Here is an 18,998-nt window from a genome sequence, read left to right as displayed (position 1 = left end):
TATTTACATTTAAAAATACTTATCTTCTGTCTCTACACAGATGGAAATGTTGAACTCACAGAGACATGCAGAGAGAATTGAGGATACAGACACGGCCTCCTAGTGGGCCCCAGAAGAATTACATCAGAACAGAACATATGAGTATGGAGGGCGCCGACTGACATGACACGTGACAAATATATTTTTGGTAAAATAAAAAGCAAGAGTACATTAAGATCTTGCACATAAACTGGGAAAAAGAAATATAATAGGCTAAGACAGGTTACACAGAATGATTACGAGTTGATATATATGTGTATTTTGTTTGCAAAAATGCATTGAAAACAGTAGTTGATGACAAAGCTACAGCATCATACTCTCATAACATTCATTTCCCACAGGAGTCAAGTTGGAGTAAATGCTAGAACTTAGTTGGACGTGTGAGTTGGTTACATAAAATACTTTGATTTCTCTCAATAATATACTAGTGATTATTACTCTGCTATCTTGGCGTGCAAATATCAGTTAGGTAGCTGTAAAGAACAATTTTACTGTTATGGTCTGGAATGATTAAATCACCTATTTTGATAAATTTTGGGAATGTCTGGGAGGGTAAACAAGTTCCCCTTAAGCAGGTAGTTTTGAATACACAGTTTATACTGTACCATGCCGTGGGAAATAACTAAGTAGTCAGGGTTGTGTTGGAGATTTTAAGTTTCAGATTCAGTCCTGTGTTTTAGGCCAGGGGTTGGTTGGAAATGGATGACGGCGTTACAGGCTGCTGTAGATCCTCTTGATGGTGTCGCCTTCGTCCTTGGCGATGATGCCCTTTTCAATGTAGGAGTCAACCTGTTGGTCCATGAAGTCCTTCAGCTTGGAGAGGTCATAATCTGGAAAGACAGACACAGCAAATGGTGGGTTTATAATCTGAGATTCAAAGAGGTTATGAGGATAGATCAGACATTAAACTCCTGAAGCACTGTCTTCATAAGACAGCACACCCAAACAAGCCATAATCTGATTTGGTAGTTCATTATCAAGGAGGATTAAGGTCAGAGTCAGCATGTTTGGGGTTAAGAAGATGCCACATACAAGCATGAACTAAGAAGGCCAAAAGATCACAGAGTGAAACATAATTTCCCAGTGCTTAAAATTAAATGATTTCTAACATTCAATTTTAGTGTAATCAGTTTCAAGTTTACCAAATCACTTAACTCAAATACTACATACGTCTTTTAAAAAAGTGTGTTCACCTTGCTCTAGACAACTCATTGTCATTACATGTACCACCATAAGGCTGCAGCAGGATGTGGCTATATTTAGAGATGAACACAACCTTACTCTGTGTTATTCATCATGGTAACAAATGAGTTTTAGAGAGCAGGCAAACAGCTGCTGCACCACTTCTCCCAGCTCCAACTGAGTAAAGGCTGAACAGAAGGACAGAGGACAGCCAAGAAGTCGCACAACAACTTCTGTGCCTTCCTAATAACATTTCTACGTAGCAACAGCAATTTATTGCATTGCTTCAAGAAACAGTTGCTTTGCTGATGACAAGCATGACGTGTGTAAGGGATTAACAGAATGTGATTAGAGACAGTAACCTCTTCTCTCAATCTTGGCCGTGAGGAGCCAAGAGCCAAAACCAGGATGTTGCCTCTACGTCCATCTGCTCCTGTGGCTAATCTGTGTAGTGTGTGGGCGTATGCACACGCACACACACGCGCGCGTATGCACACATTTAAACACACAGAGTGTCCGCTGAGATTGTCCTAATGGGTGCTTCTGGTAGAGTAAACACAATAAATGGCCCGTCACCACTCTGTTTCTATGACACTGTTTTTTGTTTGAAAAGACTTTTGTTCTGCTGCAGCTGTAGCTCTACCGAAGAGGGAGAAAAAATATAGAGAATAGGAATGAGGTGAAATTTAGAGAGCAGTTAAACATGTAGGCTCAGTGTGTGTGTTCAGTCTGAGCTTGCCTGTTCTGAGACCATTATCTGTCTGTGTCCTCTGCCCAGATCACTGACAGGCAGGCGGGGAGGCCCCTGTTGTCCCAGACAACCACTCCACAAACTAGAATGCTAATGAAGTGCCCTATATAGAGCCTGGTCGGAGATGAGCACCAAACAAAACTTCCCTGCTGCTTTGGCCCCCTCCGCTCTGGACTCTGCAGCACTATAAGCTCAGTGTCAGCTTCTTTCAAACTTTGTTTTTATCTGCAATTTCTCTGTCTTTGAGCTGTTTTTCTGACTCACTAGTGGCTGAACCACTTATCGATTGGCCCAGATTATTTCAGGCCACTGAACCTCAGCAGTATATATAAATCTGACTGAGCTAGAACTTGTTTTTAGTTTGAGATGATTGCCAGTGGGCTGATGGCCTGAATAGTGAGAACTCATTAACATATCTTTCTCTGCTGCTTAATTAAGCACCACTGGGCATTGATTTGACACTGTGGAGAGTCCAACAGCAGGCTTTCTTCTGTTAGACGAGTGCACTGGTGTGTGTGAAACTACCACCATTTTCACAGCTCTGCAGACCCGGAGCAGTTTCTGGGTCACTTCTTTATGAATGCTGACAGTTACAGTAAGGATGTAAATAAACAGTCAGAAACACTGCATGAGCAGACTGATAACAAAGACGCGATAGTCTTTTCAAGGCTTTTTTGTGTTGTTGTGATAGAAATGCTAATTATGCACCAGACGCTATAAATGCAGAGGAACAGGTAGGAGGGAATAAATGAATAGACCTTTATCTCAAACAAGGAAGCTGCATCATGAGTAATTAGAACAGACTCATAAAAAATTATCCATATTCATGAGATCTGGAGAGAAGCATCTATCCTGGTATCCCACACTCATTTTAATTGCAAACTGGGGCTAACAAAAAAGCCTTCAAATTTTCTGTTCTTCGGTGCGTCACCTCAGACCTCTGTGACCCACCGCAGTTTAGTGAGAAGTGGGTTTGCAAAGGAGAATGTTTTTCTTGTTCTGGCTCTTCAAAAATCAGAGAAGGGGGAGCAGTTTAGACAGACCGGTTAAAAAAATGATAGTGTATGGTCATTTGATAGACACACAAGACTTTGGTTTGGTAGCTGGTTTCTCTCATCTATCTCTTAGTAAGGGAATGCACCTCACCCTCTTTGCCTTCTTCTTTGCTGTGTTTCTTCAGCCACTCAATGTTCTTCCTTATGGCCTCCAGATAAGTCTCTGACTTGCCAGGATGATCTAGTAATGAAAAGAGAAGATGATGAAAAGGAGACATTAAAAACCTCTTCTATGTATTAGGAGGTAGAAAATAATAGATCCTTCACTTCTGTAGTACAGTAGCGCTCAGAAGAGTCTAGTTTCCGCCAAAGAGTAAGACAGTGATAGCACTGACTCATCAATTATTTATACCGCACAATTTTCCTAAAGCGTTATGAGTTATGATTTTCATCTTTCAAATTTCAGCAGCAATGGGAACATGCTGGCAGCCAGGATTGTACTTTCATGTTAAACTAGCAGAACAATAAGACACATTTTTTTCTGGTCCAAAAAAGACACTCAATGTGAAGAAATGGCAGCTACAGTATGTTTATGATAGCTATAGTTTGAGATTTAACCAATAACCAATAATGAAGACTAGACTAGACCAGACTGCAAATAAAATTTGGAATATAATTCATGCCCCTAACTTTTCCATGAATATTATATTATGAAACTCAGTGCAACCTGTTAACATACAGGTAATACATTACTCAGGATTTACTTAATTTCCTGCTGAAATGAATGTCCTGGTGGTAATCCCTCTCGATATTCCATTTTGTTTGTCTTTTCTATTCGTGCCTGTGTTTGTGTGGATCTGACTGATCAGCGGATAAAGTACAGTGTACAGGGACAGAGAATAATGTCAGCTGTGACAAGCTTTCCTGTAAGTGTTATTGGACTGGCCTAGTTCAGGGACAAGCATGGACTGGCTATGACTGGCCTGCACTGCACAGTGTTGTTTATTCCCTATCATCTCTAGTGCGTGAAAACAGAAGGTCTGAAATGGTCTCGGCCATTACACTCAAACAAAATTTGTTGACCTTTCACTGAGATAGAGCAAAGAAGATGTTTAGCTTTATTAAACTGATGTGGTGGAAATTTGCTATATTTGAGAATTCTGCATTTATTTAAGACACAAAACAATAATAATGCATAAAAAACAAACAAACAAACAAAAATGAGTCATGCAATTTACAAGGCACACAGTTTAAAATTTTTGAGGGGCAAAATGGTATAGAATTGTATCAAATTATTTTATCGAATTATCAAATCACTACACAAATGCTATTCATGATTCCTCTGGTCATCAGGACTGGATAATGGACTGACTGGTCTCAGTAGATGGCTGCTCCTCCTTGGTTGAGTCTTTCAGGTTCTCATACTCCTTCTGCATTTTGGCAGCCTCTGCCTTGGTGTTGTCATCCTCATCCAAGTTTTTTCCTACAGCAGAGTCAGTAAATGGGGCATTAAGAAGTTTTGCTGGTAGAAATACTTACAGCAGTAGTTAAACATTTTGGTAAATACATGCTGTCTGGTGGAGACTAACATGTTAAATACTGTTTGTTTAATCTGTGCAAAAACCGAAGTGGAATATTAGCTGTTTTAGTGAGGTTTGTCTTCCAGACTATTTCTTGGCTGGGAGCAGTAACTTAAAACACCTCCATAAAAAACTGAACTGTCATTTTTTTGCATTTAGGATTTAACAAACAAAATATAATGTGTTTATTGACTGGCTGCTGGCTATAGCCTTATATTTAACGGACAGATTTGAGAGTGGTATTGACCTTCTCAACGAACCTTCGTCAGAAGGCACATAAGCATATTTCCCAAAATTACATTTGACCATGTCGAAGAAAATTATATGATTACATTGATATTTGGAGGATAACTTGTGAGGTTGTTTACCATTGGGTCCAGTGAAGTCAGGAGGTCCAAGAGACTTGCCCAGCTTGTTCTTGGTCTGCATGGCTATCATGGCATCCAGGTTCTCTGCAGGTGGGTGAAACATGCCAAACATTTACTTTTAGACCTGGTTAGCATTTTGTGTAATCAGTTCACTCTGCAGACAATGAATGAAAACCTCTTTTGAGTCCCACGCTGTCCTGTGTGACTCAGAGGGTGATAATCATTAGAAAAGGGTTTCATCTAATTAATGAAAAGGATCCTCTAGAGTTTGACAAGAGTGATAAACAAAATGTGGTTGTTTTCCATGTTCGTTTTCAATAAGTTATTTATTCAGTAGACTAAATATTGAAAAAATATTATACAGTATAGGAACTTATATAGAGGAATAGAGGAAGCAGATGTTCTGGAGATACACACACCCCAGGGATCAGCTGAAACTTCATCATTTATATTACGTTCCAGTAACACTTTACTTTAAGTGCCCCATATTTAGCTTTTAGAAACTCTATTTTAACATTTAATACCTGGTTTATAACGCACTATAATGCAGCTGTATACATCTATAAGGATATATATCTGTTTATATGGCAGCCTCCAGTTATGGGTGCCTCACAGGAGGAGTTATAGTTATAAGATATACATTAATGAACACTTCTAAGTACAACTATTATATGTGTTGTAAATTTAATAAGTGTTTATATAGCGCAACTGCAGTTGTTAAATAGAGAGACATAAAGTAAAGCTCCTAAGAAGCACCTCACCAACTGAGTAAATATTCTGGATTATAACATACATATTGGAAATTTTGGCCATTTACATTATGCAATGAAGGACACAAGAGAAGAAAACATAACTACAAGTTGAAGCAGAGGAACAGTTGTTTAAAAAAATTGGGTTTAGAATATTAGATATCTGGATAGTAAGACAGCCTCGTTTAATTTCTTGTTATCTAAGCATCTCACTTTCACTTGCACTTTCTGTCTATTCAAGCCATCTCCTCCCACCTGTAGCACAGTGGAGGCCCATTATTTCACCATCAGCCCACACAAACACACATGTACACCACTCCCACCACACACACTCTCTTCCTCTACATCTCTCTTTTTCTAGCTTGGGGTCTGTATCACCCTCAGGCAGATTAGTGTTGATTGACAGCTGTGTGTATTCAGTTGTGTACCTGGGTGACTCACTGGAGCATCACAGCCAGTTGGGGGTGGAAGTGGGGAGGGGGACATTAACATGTTGCTAGGAGATGGTGGAAATCCATCCTCTTATCTCCTCACAACCTATGCTACATAAAGCCAGAGAGGTTGCCTTGGAAACTCACATTTTGTGTAACAATATATGCCTGTTTTGTTCCAGTTTGTAATGTCAGTAGGGTCATTTGCTCCGCTGTAAGAGACAACAATGGCCAACTGCTGCTAGGGGTCATCAGAAGGAGTATCGATTAATCCTCCCACAGACTACATAGGTCAGCTTTAGTTATAGTACTTGATATCTTATAGTGGGACATACACATTGTAAACCTATTCTGATTAGGTGCTAATTATATTTCTGATCTGTGTTAAGAGTAGTAAAACAGGTAGTTACTAACTTGATTGGCTGATAATCAGAAAATAAATCTGGAGCAGTTTTTGATTATCATTTAAGTCTTTTACTGACCAAAAATCCCAAACATTCTTTGTTTTAAGCTTCTGAAATGTGAGGATTGGCTGCTTTTCTATGTTTTATATCACTGTAAATTGAACATATTTCTGTTTTGGGCTGTAATGACAATAATCTTGCAGGCCTAAGTGAGACCATGTCTGCCAAGCTGATTTTAAAGCACAATGACATCTCCTCCCCATGTATGAAAGAGCATGTCATTTCTATTTTTTTTCTGCCTGGAATGTCATCTGAACAGAGAGAAAGAGATGTTGGGTCTGGGGTTTCCAGAGGCTCATACGAAGAGATGACAGCTGTCCCTTATAGGTGGCTGACCTTTCCACTGGCTACTGATGTGATGGCCAGCTATGAAAACCAGCTTGGTTATATAGGGCGCCACTGACACTAATCTGTCTGTGCAGGCTTCACACTCCACTGCACCGGCTGATGGGGAACATTAGCTTGACTGAACACAAATAGAATGCAAGGAAAAAACACACAACACACACAGAATGAGCAATGCATGTACACTAGTTACTAATGCAATGGATAGATTGAAACTTTCATCCACATGTCAGCTACACATACACAGAGCTGTTTAACAAGATTGAAATCAATATCATATATGTATTAATATATAACATGATATGTGATTGTCTGTCTTTAAAGTAATCCACTGTAATGCATTATGTCAAAAATAAAACCTTGTAACCTTTAGTTACAATTTGGAAGGAACCCTTACTTTAGACATCATTTTGTAACAACAACACAATTTGATCATATAATCCTGACTTAATTCCACAGAAAGTATATATATGATGAATTCAAAACAATATCTTGTATATCTTATATCTTGTCTTCCTGGAGGTCTTCAAGGACTGTGGCCCCTGTCATACGATTTCATGCCTCAATCTCTGACACTAAATGTACCGGACTATAGATAAACAGTGCTGGTATTGTGTTGTGTCTTACCCAGATAGGACACTCCCTCCTCTGGCGTGATGGTTCCGTACTTCACCATCATCTTCACAAAGTCAATCAGCGTCTTCATGATGGTGATCAATGTCTCTCTCTCCTGATTGTCTCGATCTGCAACAGCAAACCAGACACATTCAAAACCAACATCTATCATCGATGTTTTGTTAATGGTAATTGGTGTTTCTGTTACCACATGGTGTTTGACTGTGGGGGTCATGATGATAGGATTATAAATAATTAGTAGTGTGTGTGTGTGTGTGTGTGTGTGTGTGTGTGTGTGTGTGTGTGTGTGTTTCATCTGTACTTCATCTGCAGGAAGATGTGTTGTGGAAACAAACAAAAAAAAATCATCGACTCATCCTTAAGAACAATATCTCCATGACAACAACAGCTCTCTAGTCCTGTTCTTGATCTGAAGAACTTCTATTGTTGGATGAAGGATGCTGTGAAGTGTCGACTATTGTGCCTCTGATCTAAAATGTCACAGCCAGCTCGATGTGTGTTTGGCGTTTTTACCTGAGTCGAGGCTCCTGAGCAGACGGTAGAAGTTTGGGAAGTACTGCAGGTCCTGGAGCCCATCTTCAGGGCTCACCTCATTGCCCTCCTCTGTATCTTTGTCCCAGCTGTTGTCGACTGTGTCGCCCTCCTCTTCTTCTGCATCCCTCTCCACCTCATCCTCAATCTCGTCATCATCTTCTTCCTCATTGTCCTCGTCTTCCTTATAGCGGCGGCTGGGTGGCTCCCATGTGTCCTGGAAATGCCAGAGTGTTGGTTGTTACTGTTATCATCCTTTTTGTTATCACTGTTGCCGTTACTATCACTTCTTTGCAGGTTTTACCGTGTTTGTGTCTGAACCCTGGTCGTCCTGCTCTCCCCTGGTTTCTTGGTCGTTGCTCTCAATGTCCTCAATCTCGTTGTTCTTGGCATTTTTGGTGATGAGATCCTGGAGCGCCTCAGCCACCTGGTACTCCAGAGTATCCGCTTGACTATCTGTGATCTACAGAGAGACAAAGGAAAAAGAGACAGACTGAGAACAATTGCATGCAATAACAAATGTGCTGTGAGATGTGATAAACCTTTATGTAGCTCATATTGATCACTGAGAGATTCATCTCAGGGAGCCATTTGGGCACTGCCAAACTACTTATTGAGTGCCAAAAAAGTAATTCACAACCAAAATGAACAGAGCACAATTCACACATCTCTTCCTGTTTCGGTGAGGAAGCAAGCAGTGCAGAGAAAGAGAGATTCCTGTTGAGAAAATGTCATGCTGCATGCTGTGTGGAATTGAACAGCATGCGAGAGAACAAGCTCATGACCTACCAGCCCCAGTTTGAGCAGTTTGGAGACGATCCTGTCGAACACCCCTCTGTCGTCCTCCTCGTAGATCTTGTTTGCGATCTTCTGGACAATGTCTTCTGCTGTCAGTGGAGTGCCGTCGACCTGACGGAAGCTTTCTGGGTCATCTGAGATTGGACAACACATATGGTGTCATTTGTAACTTTATAAATATGCTTACTAGCTGTGTGCAGGCATAAAGCAGGTGTCTCTGCTTAAATTCTTAATCTATTTGACTGAAAATACTTTTTGAGTACTATCATAACTGATAATATTATGAAATATTTTTTCATCTTTTCTCCATTTTAACCATTAAACAACAAGAGTTCATGAAGCTCGTTGTCTCCTTTCTCTACTTTACTCCATCCATCTTTTCTTCTTCTTTGTCTCTTTATTGTACCATAAAATGTTAAAACTACTCTCATTAGGTGGAAAATGACTCGTTCAGTAATAAAGGACTTGTCCTCTCCTTTCCTCATATTCAACACATTTATATTGCCATTACCACGTACAAAATGTGCCACTGTTACAGCTTGACTCTTACATAACAGTCCCTGATGCTTCCAAAGGTCCACGCACAATAAAAATAAGCATTGCCAGAATACTTCTGCCTGTATTGGTTGGTTGAATCATCAGTGATGTACTTTACCTTCAAACACAAGGTTTATTTCTGTCTCACTCTAGGAAATAAGAAATGATATCCAGACCGTGCATGCCAAATTTAGATGTGGAGTAACCTGACAAGCTGCTTGTCATTGCCGGGCCGACAGCATGAATCGATGAAGTGTAGCACTCATCCCTTTGTGTCTGAGTCACCTCACCTCAGAGTCTCTCTGCTTTATGCTGATGATTGAACTGAATTATAAATTACATTCACATACAGTGAAATGTGTTGTGATCTGAAATCTACTAAGAGATCATATCTATGTAGATATCAGCAAATGATTGGATTTTGAGTTGACTTACAAATTTGAATTCAAAATTAATCAAAAGACTTTATTTGGAACAAATTGAAGACAGGATATGGAGACACATATGTGGACATATTGAGATAATGCTAGATCAGTCAGAAATGTTGGATATTTCTAATTCTTCATTATTCCAAATGAGAGGGAATAACTCATTCCAAGCCATGTATTTAAAAGTCTCCTGTGAAGAGATAAATGAAGACACTGGTAAAGTAGCCTTTCACAACTGCAGTGTCTGTGAGGGAGAGGATAATCTTTCTCTCTTGAATGCACGTGTTCTGTCTTTGGCTCTTTCTATCTGTCTGCTTATCCCCATTACACATACACGTGTTTTTCTGCCTACTCTTTCTTAAAATGTCTGCCTGGTGGCCTGTTACTGACAGATAGAAGCACACAGCATGATGCCTGTCCTTTGATGAAGGGGGAAAAAGGCACACAAGCAGAGTGACTCAGACCCAACACAACAGCTATCCCACAGCACCTTTACAAACAATGCCAGGATGTGGACCTGCCAGCAAGGTGCATGGTGACAGGTGTGCGTACCCTGGTACTTGCCATAGTCCATCCCGCTCTTGGTGGAGTCATAGTCCTCAGCCAGACGCCGGCTCTTGGTTGAATCTGATTCATCTGGAACGTACTGGACCTCCTTCTTGAGCGGCAACTCAGTGGCTTCCTTTGATTTCTGGCCATCGGCCAGTGACTTCAGCACGGTTAAGTCATCAAGGTCCTGGTCCGACTCTGTGTCCTTGGAAGCGGTGGGACGCTTACTCTCTGAAAGGCAGGAGAGACAAACTGATCAAACTGGAGAAATACAAGAGGTATGATTGTAGTTACTGTGGTTCTGATAGTTCTTGTTTCTCAGTACAGATGAAGCCTGTTTTACTGGAAGTGCTGCAACATGAACCCACTCAGCAGGGCGGGAATAAAGTCATTCATTGATTGGCAGTAAGGTTTCCTCTTACCAGCTGACTGTACTGCAGCCTTCACGCTGTCCGCCTCAGCAATCTGGGGAAATGATGAAACAAATAATTTCCACTCAGGATATAAGCTGTGATTAATAATGTTTGCTGGGCTAATACCTGGGTTGTTTGACAAGTGACCATAAAGCCCATTTGGCCGGATATTGGATGAGAAAATTAGGTACATGGAGAAAGAGGGACTTACCTGCTCTTCTAATGGTTTTTCTTCTGTCAACTGTCTATTGTACACAGTTTTATCTGCAACAGGGGAAAAATATAGATGTAATTGCTAAACTGGTGGCTTAAAGCTAACTTGATTATTCATAAGCAGACCCAGATTTTGTAGGTCACAAATGTAAATGGCAAATAGATAAACAGGCTATGAATAGATACTAATGTAACCTACTTCAATTAAAAAGTAGCCTATCACATTTTTTTCTTTACTTTATTGAATTTTTATTGAATGACTTTGTCATTCTAATGCATTTCCAGTTTTCAGACTTATACGATCGTTTCTGTTCTGACAACTCACCACCGCAGAGGCAGAGCATAATCGGATTATCAAACAAAAGATTAAACTGCGGCGAAAATAGACCACAAGCGACCATTACGTGCGACCTGGCGTCATTTAAAACACCGCCAGTCACTGCTGAGCTGGAGCTGAAGTTTAAAGGCACTGCTTTTTGCAAAAATTTGTTAGTCAACAGGTTTGTAGTTAAATTTATAATGGAGCGCCTGAAACAGTAGCATTTAGGCTACAAAACAGATAAAATCTCTACAAAGATGAACAGAAATTGTCAAGACATTCATATAATATCAATTTACCTGCCCATACTGTATGAGGTGTATACAGTGTGTAATGGCCAAATTTAGTTTATGAGTTTATCATAACATTGTAGCATTTTCTTTTTTCAGGCACCGTGTGCTGAATAGAGAGTTTTGTGACCTTACTGCACTTTGTGGCGTTTTTAAAATCTCCTTTGTTATCACTGACTGCTTCCAGAAACTGTTCTCTCCAACATTTCTGCAGTCTTCTTGCAATAATACCTCACAGTACACAAGACTACTATACTACATTTTTATGTCAAGGTTAGAGGCGATGACCAACTCACCACCCGCTGAGGCTGTAGGTGTAGGGAAGGCAGATATCTGGATCACTACATTCAGGGCTAGAAGCTGGAAAAGGACGAAAAGGCCAACGGATTTTGACGCCATCCTGAAACAAGCTCTCTCGGAGTGTCCAGGAGGATGATATATCCTGGCTGACTTGCTGTCTGTGGTCCCCACCTTCAGAAGAAAAGTGCTGAATATGTGGACAGCTCCGCTCCGGTCAGGCCGGCCGCTGGTGCTGAAACTGCCGCGGAGGCTGCGCCCTGGGTACCCGCTCTGTCAGACGCACCGGGCGGGGATGGATTGTCCAAATCTCCGCTGTGCAATGGAGCTGTTGACGAGTCACGGTGCTGAAACCAGGTCACCTCTCTATAATTATAATCAGATAAGCAGGGAGGCTCTTCAAGCCCCGTGTGAGATACAGCATCACCGGCCAAGGCAGTAATAGTGTCCACTACAAGACCTGCCCCCTCTGTCTTAAGTGAGGAGGAGGAGGAGGAGGAGGAGGAGGAGGAGAAGAACACTGCAAAAAGTGTCCGATCTACAAAGACGTTTCAGCTGGAGTTTTCCAGGGGAAACAATATGCGAAATCAGTTAGGCTATATGATATCGCGTATTTCTGTCGTCAGAATATTAAGAGTTAATTAAGTTTAAAAATAAATAAATGGGCTATAGAATAGTCTCGATACAATTGGCGTGAACGTTTCAACCATTATTCAGTCACTTTTTTGCAGGAAAAATCCTGATACACGTGAGAATGCACTGGAAGTGACCAAAATAAAAAAAAAATGTTACATCACATGCTTAACTGCTAACCCATAACATCGCTAAGTGTACGGGCGGATAAACAAGCTGCTGAGTTGAATACTTTTCGCAGCGTTTGAGCAGAAAACCCGCCCATTTCGTGCGTCACACACAACCTGCGTCACGGTTGTAGATTGTCCACTGCCCAGTCAATAGCAACCAGTATTAAAACGGGAATCAATTAGATACATAAACAAAGGGGAAGGCGTGATAGGCCAGTTTTATGACCACTTTGCTTTCATAAGCTCAGCGAGTTGCTAATTAGATGTAGGCTTACGTCTGTTATGGATGATTCAGGTGTTATTGGGATCAGTTTCCAGTGGCCTATTCAGTTCCCAATATAAGGCTTCTAACAACACTTAGCTGTTTAATTTCCCAGGTTTTGTATTACACTTAGTAACAGGAGATTGTGCAGAAGAATCATTTGCTTGAGGGTAAGTATTCTTGTCCTTGAACTGAAGATGCTGCACCTATTATAGAAATTGTCTTCAAATAGATGTAAAATCAGATCATCTTCATGAGAAACACTTGATGATCTACATAAACAACACATTTCATGTCTCAGAGGGTGAAAGGAAAAGGTGGAGTGTGGGACTCCTTCATAGCAAGCTGTCTGGATGCAACAAGCAAGTCATTAGTTGCTTCAGGGCATGTGATTTGGATGATGTGTCATGTCACTGTTAATCCTCTGGTTTATGAAAGCCTTATGTCCCACATAAAATGCACTCCGATCAGTGATTGGTCAATTCTTCTAGCAGAGGATTCATTTCATTTCACTCCACACATTTGTTTGTGATGTTTGACAGTCAGTAAACTGAGATGAACTCTTCGCTTCAGTATCTTTCCTTTTGGTAGTAGAGTAAATAGCTATGACTTAATGCTCTTAGCAATCAGTTTTTCCCCCACACAGTATGTAGGAGTGAAGTTTTGTTAGCTCTCACCCTGTTGAGATTTAATATCACGCTTGGCTGCTGTGCGACATTAGTGGTTTGTGTGTGCGTCTCCTATCTTTTCTTTATCAGTTCAGCTTGCTTTTAGGCACATTTAATAGAATACAATATGATAATGTCATGCTTTACTGTGATTTTTTTTTTTACAGCAGCTTTGTTGGCTTGTAGGAAAGGACAGGAGTCACTAATGCATTTACTACAATTTACTACATTATTAATCTTATTATTTACATCTGTCCTTTCCCTACCATGAAAACGACCTATACATGGTGCAACAAAAAACAGGAAAGTGAGGAAGAAGTCAATAATGCTCATTCTGCGCATGCCCACACAATCCTGATAAGTGGTCTAATTGAGCAACATAAATGAAAACACCTGTGTGGCTGAACTAATGATTCAACCTAGAAATTTAACACAATAATAATAATAATATTTTTCTGTTTACTGTCTATACCATGTTAGTTTTACTACAACAACAAAAATCGGTTAAAAAAAAAAATCCAAAAATGTTAAAATAGACAAGTGTATTTAGTTTGAACAGCATAGTTTTTTAAAAACATAAAATCAACTCAGAAGGTGTAGTTGTGATATTATGACAACTGCAAGCTGGTTTTCTTTCTTAGTAGCCAGCATATCAGACTCTATCTTGTTTTTATCCTGCGCTGTCTCAAGGAAGGTTTCAGTGAGTGAAGACCATGAAACATACAGTATTAGGCTACACAATATACCCAACATTTATCAAGCAGTGAGCACTATAATCACTTCAGATCTATTAGTAACAGAATGAACAATAAAAGTTAATTATTAGCAGCTTTAACAACATTGACAGAATAGCTTTAGTTTCATGAGGTATAGGTGATCATGTGTCCAACACATGAAATTAAACATTTAGGTTATATAGGGGGTGGACAAAAGTAAGCTAAAGTTAATCAAATAGTCCAATACAACAACGTCATTGGTTTAATGTTCCTGGCATTTATGCAGTTATGCTCATTATACAGAATACACTAGTTCATTCAAGAATATATGTATTCATCATGACCATTTGTTTCACATGTTGAGAAAACGCCCATTCTGACACTTTATAATAATATAAAGACTCACTGTATCATCGTAACCACCACTATTAATTTTAAATAGCATTCATACTGGTGCCATTTTGCCAACGCTTTAAGATCGTAGAAGTGTTTCTGCTTCATCATTATGCCCTGTGCAGGGCAGGATGGGATGTTTGCCTCCTTCTGTGGGATGACTGTACTTCCTGTCCTCTGTCTGCTTCAGCAGCAAGAGTAGGAGCACTGCCAAGAGCAGGCCTATCGGATACTCAATCCAGTAAGAACCCCAAAGGACACCTCCGGGGAATATCATGTAATCATCCAAAGCGGTGATAATCACCAAACAGATCAGGGGAGATTCTGAGGCTGTGCAGCAGCGCTCATTTATTACTACAAATATTTTATTTTTCTTGCTGATCTTTTCAATATCTGTCTCAGATTAGCCTGTCGCATGTGCTAAATGTGCTGCAATACTGACACCTTGTGTGTAGAAACTGTAATTACACACTCTTCTATCATTCGTTCCCTTCAGAGAAGACAATCTGTCAGCAGCCACCCCTAAGAGAAATTATATTCCCAAAGACTTCCTGACCTCTGATGCAAAAAAAATCTCCCGTAAACACTTGGTTTGGCTCTTTTATTCCATAACTGGCTTATTCACAGTTTTCCTGTAAACGCTGCACCAGTTCACTTTTCTTTTACTTTATGCTGTTCTGAACTGTATGAAAGCCTCTGAGCCCAGTATACTTGTCTAAAAAAAATAGATGGTTTCTTTCATCAGTCTATAAAGTTTCCTATTCAAATTCTAAGATAAATGAAGGTTTATTACTACAACACATCTAAAATGGACCACTTCATCATAAATAAAACAATTAGAACTACTTATGTTGTTTTTAGCATTCAACAACAACAGTCTTAGCCACTGAAGCCAGAGTCAAAGTCTCATAAGTGAGATGTAACTGTTCTTATAATAGGCTAATTGGGCTTTTATCTTTGTTAAAATTAAGAGTCTTTCAAATCTTCCTACACGCTAGTAGAAACCCATTTACAGAAACTTCTTTAATGTATTATCTTTTTAGAAATGATGGAAAAAGCATTACATGACAAAATACTTTGAAGAATGAAATTAGTGAAACATAAGATGACTTATTGACTGAATACATGAAATGTATAGAGAATGTGATTTCTTTTTTCATTTAACCTGAACATCCATTAATCACATTTTGGTCTCTTCGATTTTCATTTGGTCTTCAAATGCTTTATTGTCAATTTTCACCAGCAAAATTGGCTGTATGCGATTATTCCCAGATCAAGTCTGTTACACATAGTGGATATACTGCCATCATGTGTTTACTGAATACCACAGTTTGTGCTGAGATCTGGCTTTGGGTTGGTTAGCTTTTAATAAAATTGTACATCTCATACAGATTCACATATTTGGTGCAGTGATTATAATCTAGATCGCAATTATATATTATGTAAATTATTTTTAATAAAATAAGCAGTAGAAACTAGAGAAGCTAACATAATTGCTGGCAGCTTCTGAGTAGCACAACATTTATTAGTACTGTTACCTTGTCCACACACTTGTGTTGTAGTTGTTGTAGTTGTTTTTCATTGTTATAGTGGGTGAGCCAGGCCTTTCCATTCTTAGTTATTAAAATGAGAATTTGAAGATTACAGCAGAAATTACTGCGTATCCAACTTTGGAAGAATTTGACTGGCCTACAGAGCCTAGATCTCAACCTCCTTTGGGTTGAACTGGAACATCAACTGCGAGCCAGTGGACAAAACGTGATAAAGTACCTGATAGAGTGCCCTCTAGGATGCCCTTTCCAGTTGACAAAACGTGATAGAGTGCCCACTAGGGTGCCTTTCCAGTGGACAAAACATGGTAAAGTGCCCTCTAGGGTGCCATTCTGGTGTAGAAAACATGATACAGTATAGTAATGGGTGCCTCTCTGGAGAAAATGCAATACAGTGCTATATGGGCTGCCCTAAATTCTAGAAAATTAGTTGGCCTCCACATGCTCCTAAGTGCGAGATAGTGTGCCCTCATGTGCCCTTTTTTTCTTTTGTGCACCAGTACCCCACAGCATACAGCTTGTGCCATTCAAATTTTGTTTACACCTGTCCCTCAAACAGCCTGAGCCGACCATTGCTGAATGGGATCAAATCTCTGCAGCCAGGTTCCAAAATCTTGTGGTTTTTAACAATAACATACTGTATTTTTGTTATGTTCATGTATCAACATACCTTTGGCCATATTGTGTAGCCACGACTAGGAAAATGAAGGATAAAAAAGGATTGGTGCAGCAGAACCAGAGATTCTGTGCATTCTTCTGCCTTGACATTTATCAGCGCCTCAAAAGGCTTTATACAAATTTTCTTGAAGGAGACCATTTATGTTTTTCATGGTTTGTGACATTTACCTGACCTGATAAGCAATTATAGTTGGGGACAAATTGAGAAAAAACAAACACAAAAATATGAATACCATAGTCCACCAAGTGTGTGTTTGAGGGAGAGGTAGTGGGGAGCATTGTTGACATTGTATTTATTTGTCTTTTTCTGTTGTTTGTAAACGCCCTCAGAGTCTTTTTTGGGGAGGTCCAAACAGAGGATTTCTCCAGAGAACAAGGCAGAGATGGAAGAACATGAATTTTCTCTTTTATCCCAGGGGCAAGCAGTTTGTAGGACTTCAAAGACTGGAGCAGTGACTTAAGGATTCATTCCAAAGGAAATTCAGGAGGATGAGGAGGGGAGAGGGCTTTGATATTTCATCTATTTAGAGTCTTTACAAATACTATGTAGAGGACACTTTTAGTGTTTTTCAAGAAACCCTGTGGTTAGTTGGAACAAACAATCCTTTGTGTGGACACATTGATCCATTCTTTTATTCAGATTGCTATCTAGTCACCAGGTTGATGTGAATAGGTCCCATTTGAAGTGGTTTCTTTGTTCTATTTGAACAGCAGTTATGACACGTTGTAACTCAATGAAATCCCTTTTATTAAACCTTGATAGGAGCAACTTACTTCCAAATGACTACAGTGTTTTCCCAAATCACAGCTGTCTCCCTCAGTGAGGTATTCATTTATGTGAGGAACCAGCTCACCACTAGAGGTCTATGCTTTCCTCTAAAAAACACACAGTGGAGAACAAAGAGTAGATGGACAAGTTACACGGAATCAGAAAAGGGGAATGAGGCTCAAAAATACACATAAAATATACAATATATACAAAAATATACATAAAAATATGAAAAGAAAAGCAAAAATCTTAACAATTCTCCTATTTGTTTTCATGCAAATTGGTTTAATTTGAGACTAATTCTGGGTAAAAAGACTGCACATCTGTCACACTGCCAAATCCTGGTTAATAATTTTTCTCAGCTTTACTAGGTGTACTATTTCAACATTTTACCACCTACAGGAAGCCATATTGAATGCACCAATAGTTCTCTGTGTTCCTTAAGGACATTTTGAAAGGTCACATGTGCACATCTAGCCTACAGAGGGGATCAAACATGTGACCTTCCAGCAGCGTTATCAACAGTTGGGCCTCCATTTCACCAGCTGACATTAAGTGATGAGGCTGGTGACTCCTTCCTCATCCTCTGATCTTTTGGGTGGCAGCTTTGGGAGTTCATTAACAGCCACAGGCTGTTTTAGTCCACCAGCCCTCCTTGACATTGAGAAGATATGTGTGTTGTGTGTGGTCTTGTTTAACTGCACTTCTGAAAACAGTTGTAAAATGTCATCTGTGGCTCTGGAGGACCCCATAACAATGTCTTAGGGGCTATTTTTGCTAAAGCTTGTAGACAGTGTTATAAGCTTTGGACATAGAGTTTGAAAGATGTGGGCAATTTTAATGTATTACTAACGTGCAATACTTTCAAGGACATTCAAACCACTCTTCTATTAAATATGAAGCTATGCTGTTGGCAGGAGGCCACAACAAAAGGGATATCACGTGTTAATTAGTGAGCTTTAGAGATGCTGCTATGGGGATTTTTTGACCTTTGGATTGCGTCAGGCTATATATATTATATTTCTTGACGTTTCGAGTCTTTATGCTGAGCCAAGCCAGCCAGCTGGCGGCTCTTGCTTCTTATTTACAGTAGATAAGAGCCAAATCAAGCTTCTCGTGTAAGGTACAGCAAGAACGTGAATAAGCATATTTCCCAAAATGGTGTACTTTTCCTGTAAGAGTGATGCATTCGATGGCAGGACCTTCTAAGGAGATGGCTTAGAGAGAAATTTTGATTTATGGTA

General features: G+C 39.8%; 1 protein-coding gene and 1 long non-coding RNA gene across 3 annotated transcripts; one reads left to right on the top strand and one right to left on the bottom strand.

The window, feature by feature from the left end:
- Positions 1-53: 53 nt before the first annotated feature.
- scg3 (secretogranin III) lies at positions 54-12,452 on the bottom strand. Of its 2 annotated transcripts, none has more exons than XM_046032831.1 (12): positions 11,915-12,452; positions 11,008-11,060; positions 10,806-10,848; positions 10,387-10,614; positions 8,861-9,003; positions 8,376-8,534; positions 8,054-8,288; positions 7,532-7,648; positions 4,916-4,999; positions 4,340-4,450; positions 3,119-3,208; positions 54-869 (listed from the first exon to the last, which is right to left on the bottom strand). In XM_046032831.1, the coding sequence occupies exons 1-12, from the start codon at positions 12,015-12,017 to the stop codon at positions 751-753; spliced, it is 1,485 nt and encodes a 494-aa protein (XP_045888787.1). In that variant the 5' UTR covers positions 12,018-12,452; the 3' UTR covers positions 54-750. The 2 variants fall into 2 exon arrangements, with proteins under 2 accessions (XP_045888787.1, XP_045888788.1); XM_046032832.1 differs by having other exon boundaries at positions 10,399-10,614.
- Positions 6,267-9,085, top strand: LOC123958471. The gene is made up of 3 exons (XR_006822076.1): positions 6,267-6,386; positions 7,536-7,707; positions 7,853-9,085. It is a non-coding gene; the product is annotated as an uncharacterized LOC123958471 (long non-coding RNA).
- Positions 12,453-18,998: the final 6,546 nt, after the last annotated feature.

The sequence above is a fragment of the Micropterus dolomieu genome, linkage group LG20 (genome assembly GCF_021292245.1).
Source record: "Micropterus dolomieu isolate WLL.071019.BEF.003 ecotype Adirondacks linkage group LG20, ASM2129224v1, whole genome shotgun sequence".
Classification (NCBI taxonomy): domain Eukaryota; kingdom Metazoa; phylum Chordata; class Actinopteri; order Centrarchiformes; family Centrarchidae; genus Micropterus; species Micropterus dolomieu.
This window is presented reverse-complemented; position numbering and strand designations above follow the sequence as displayed.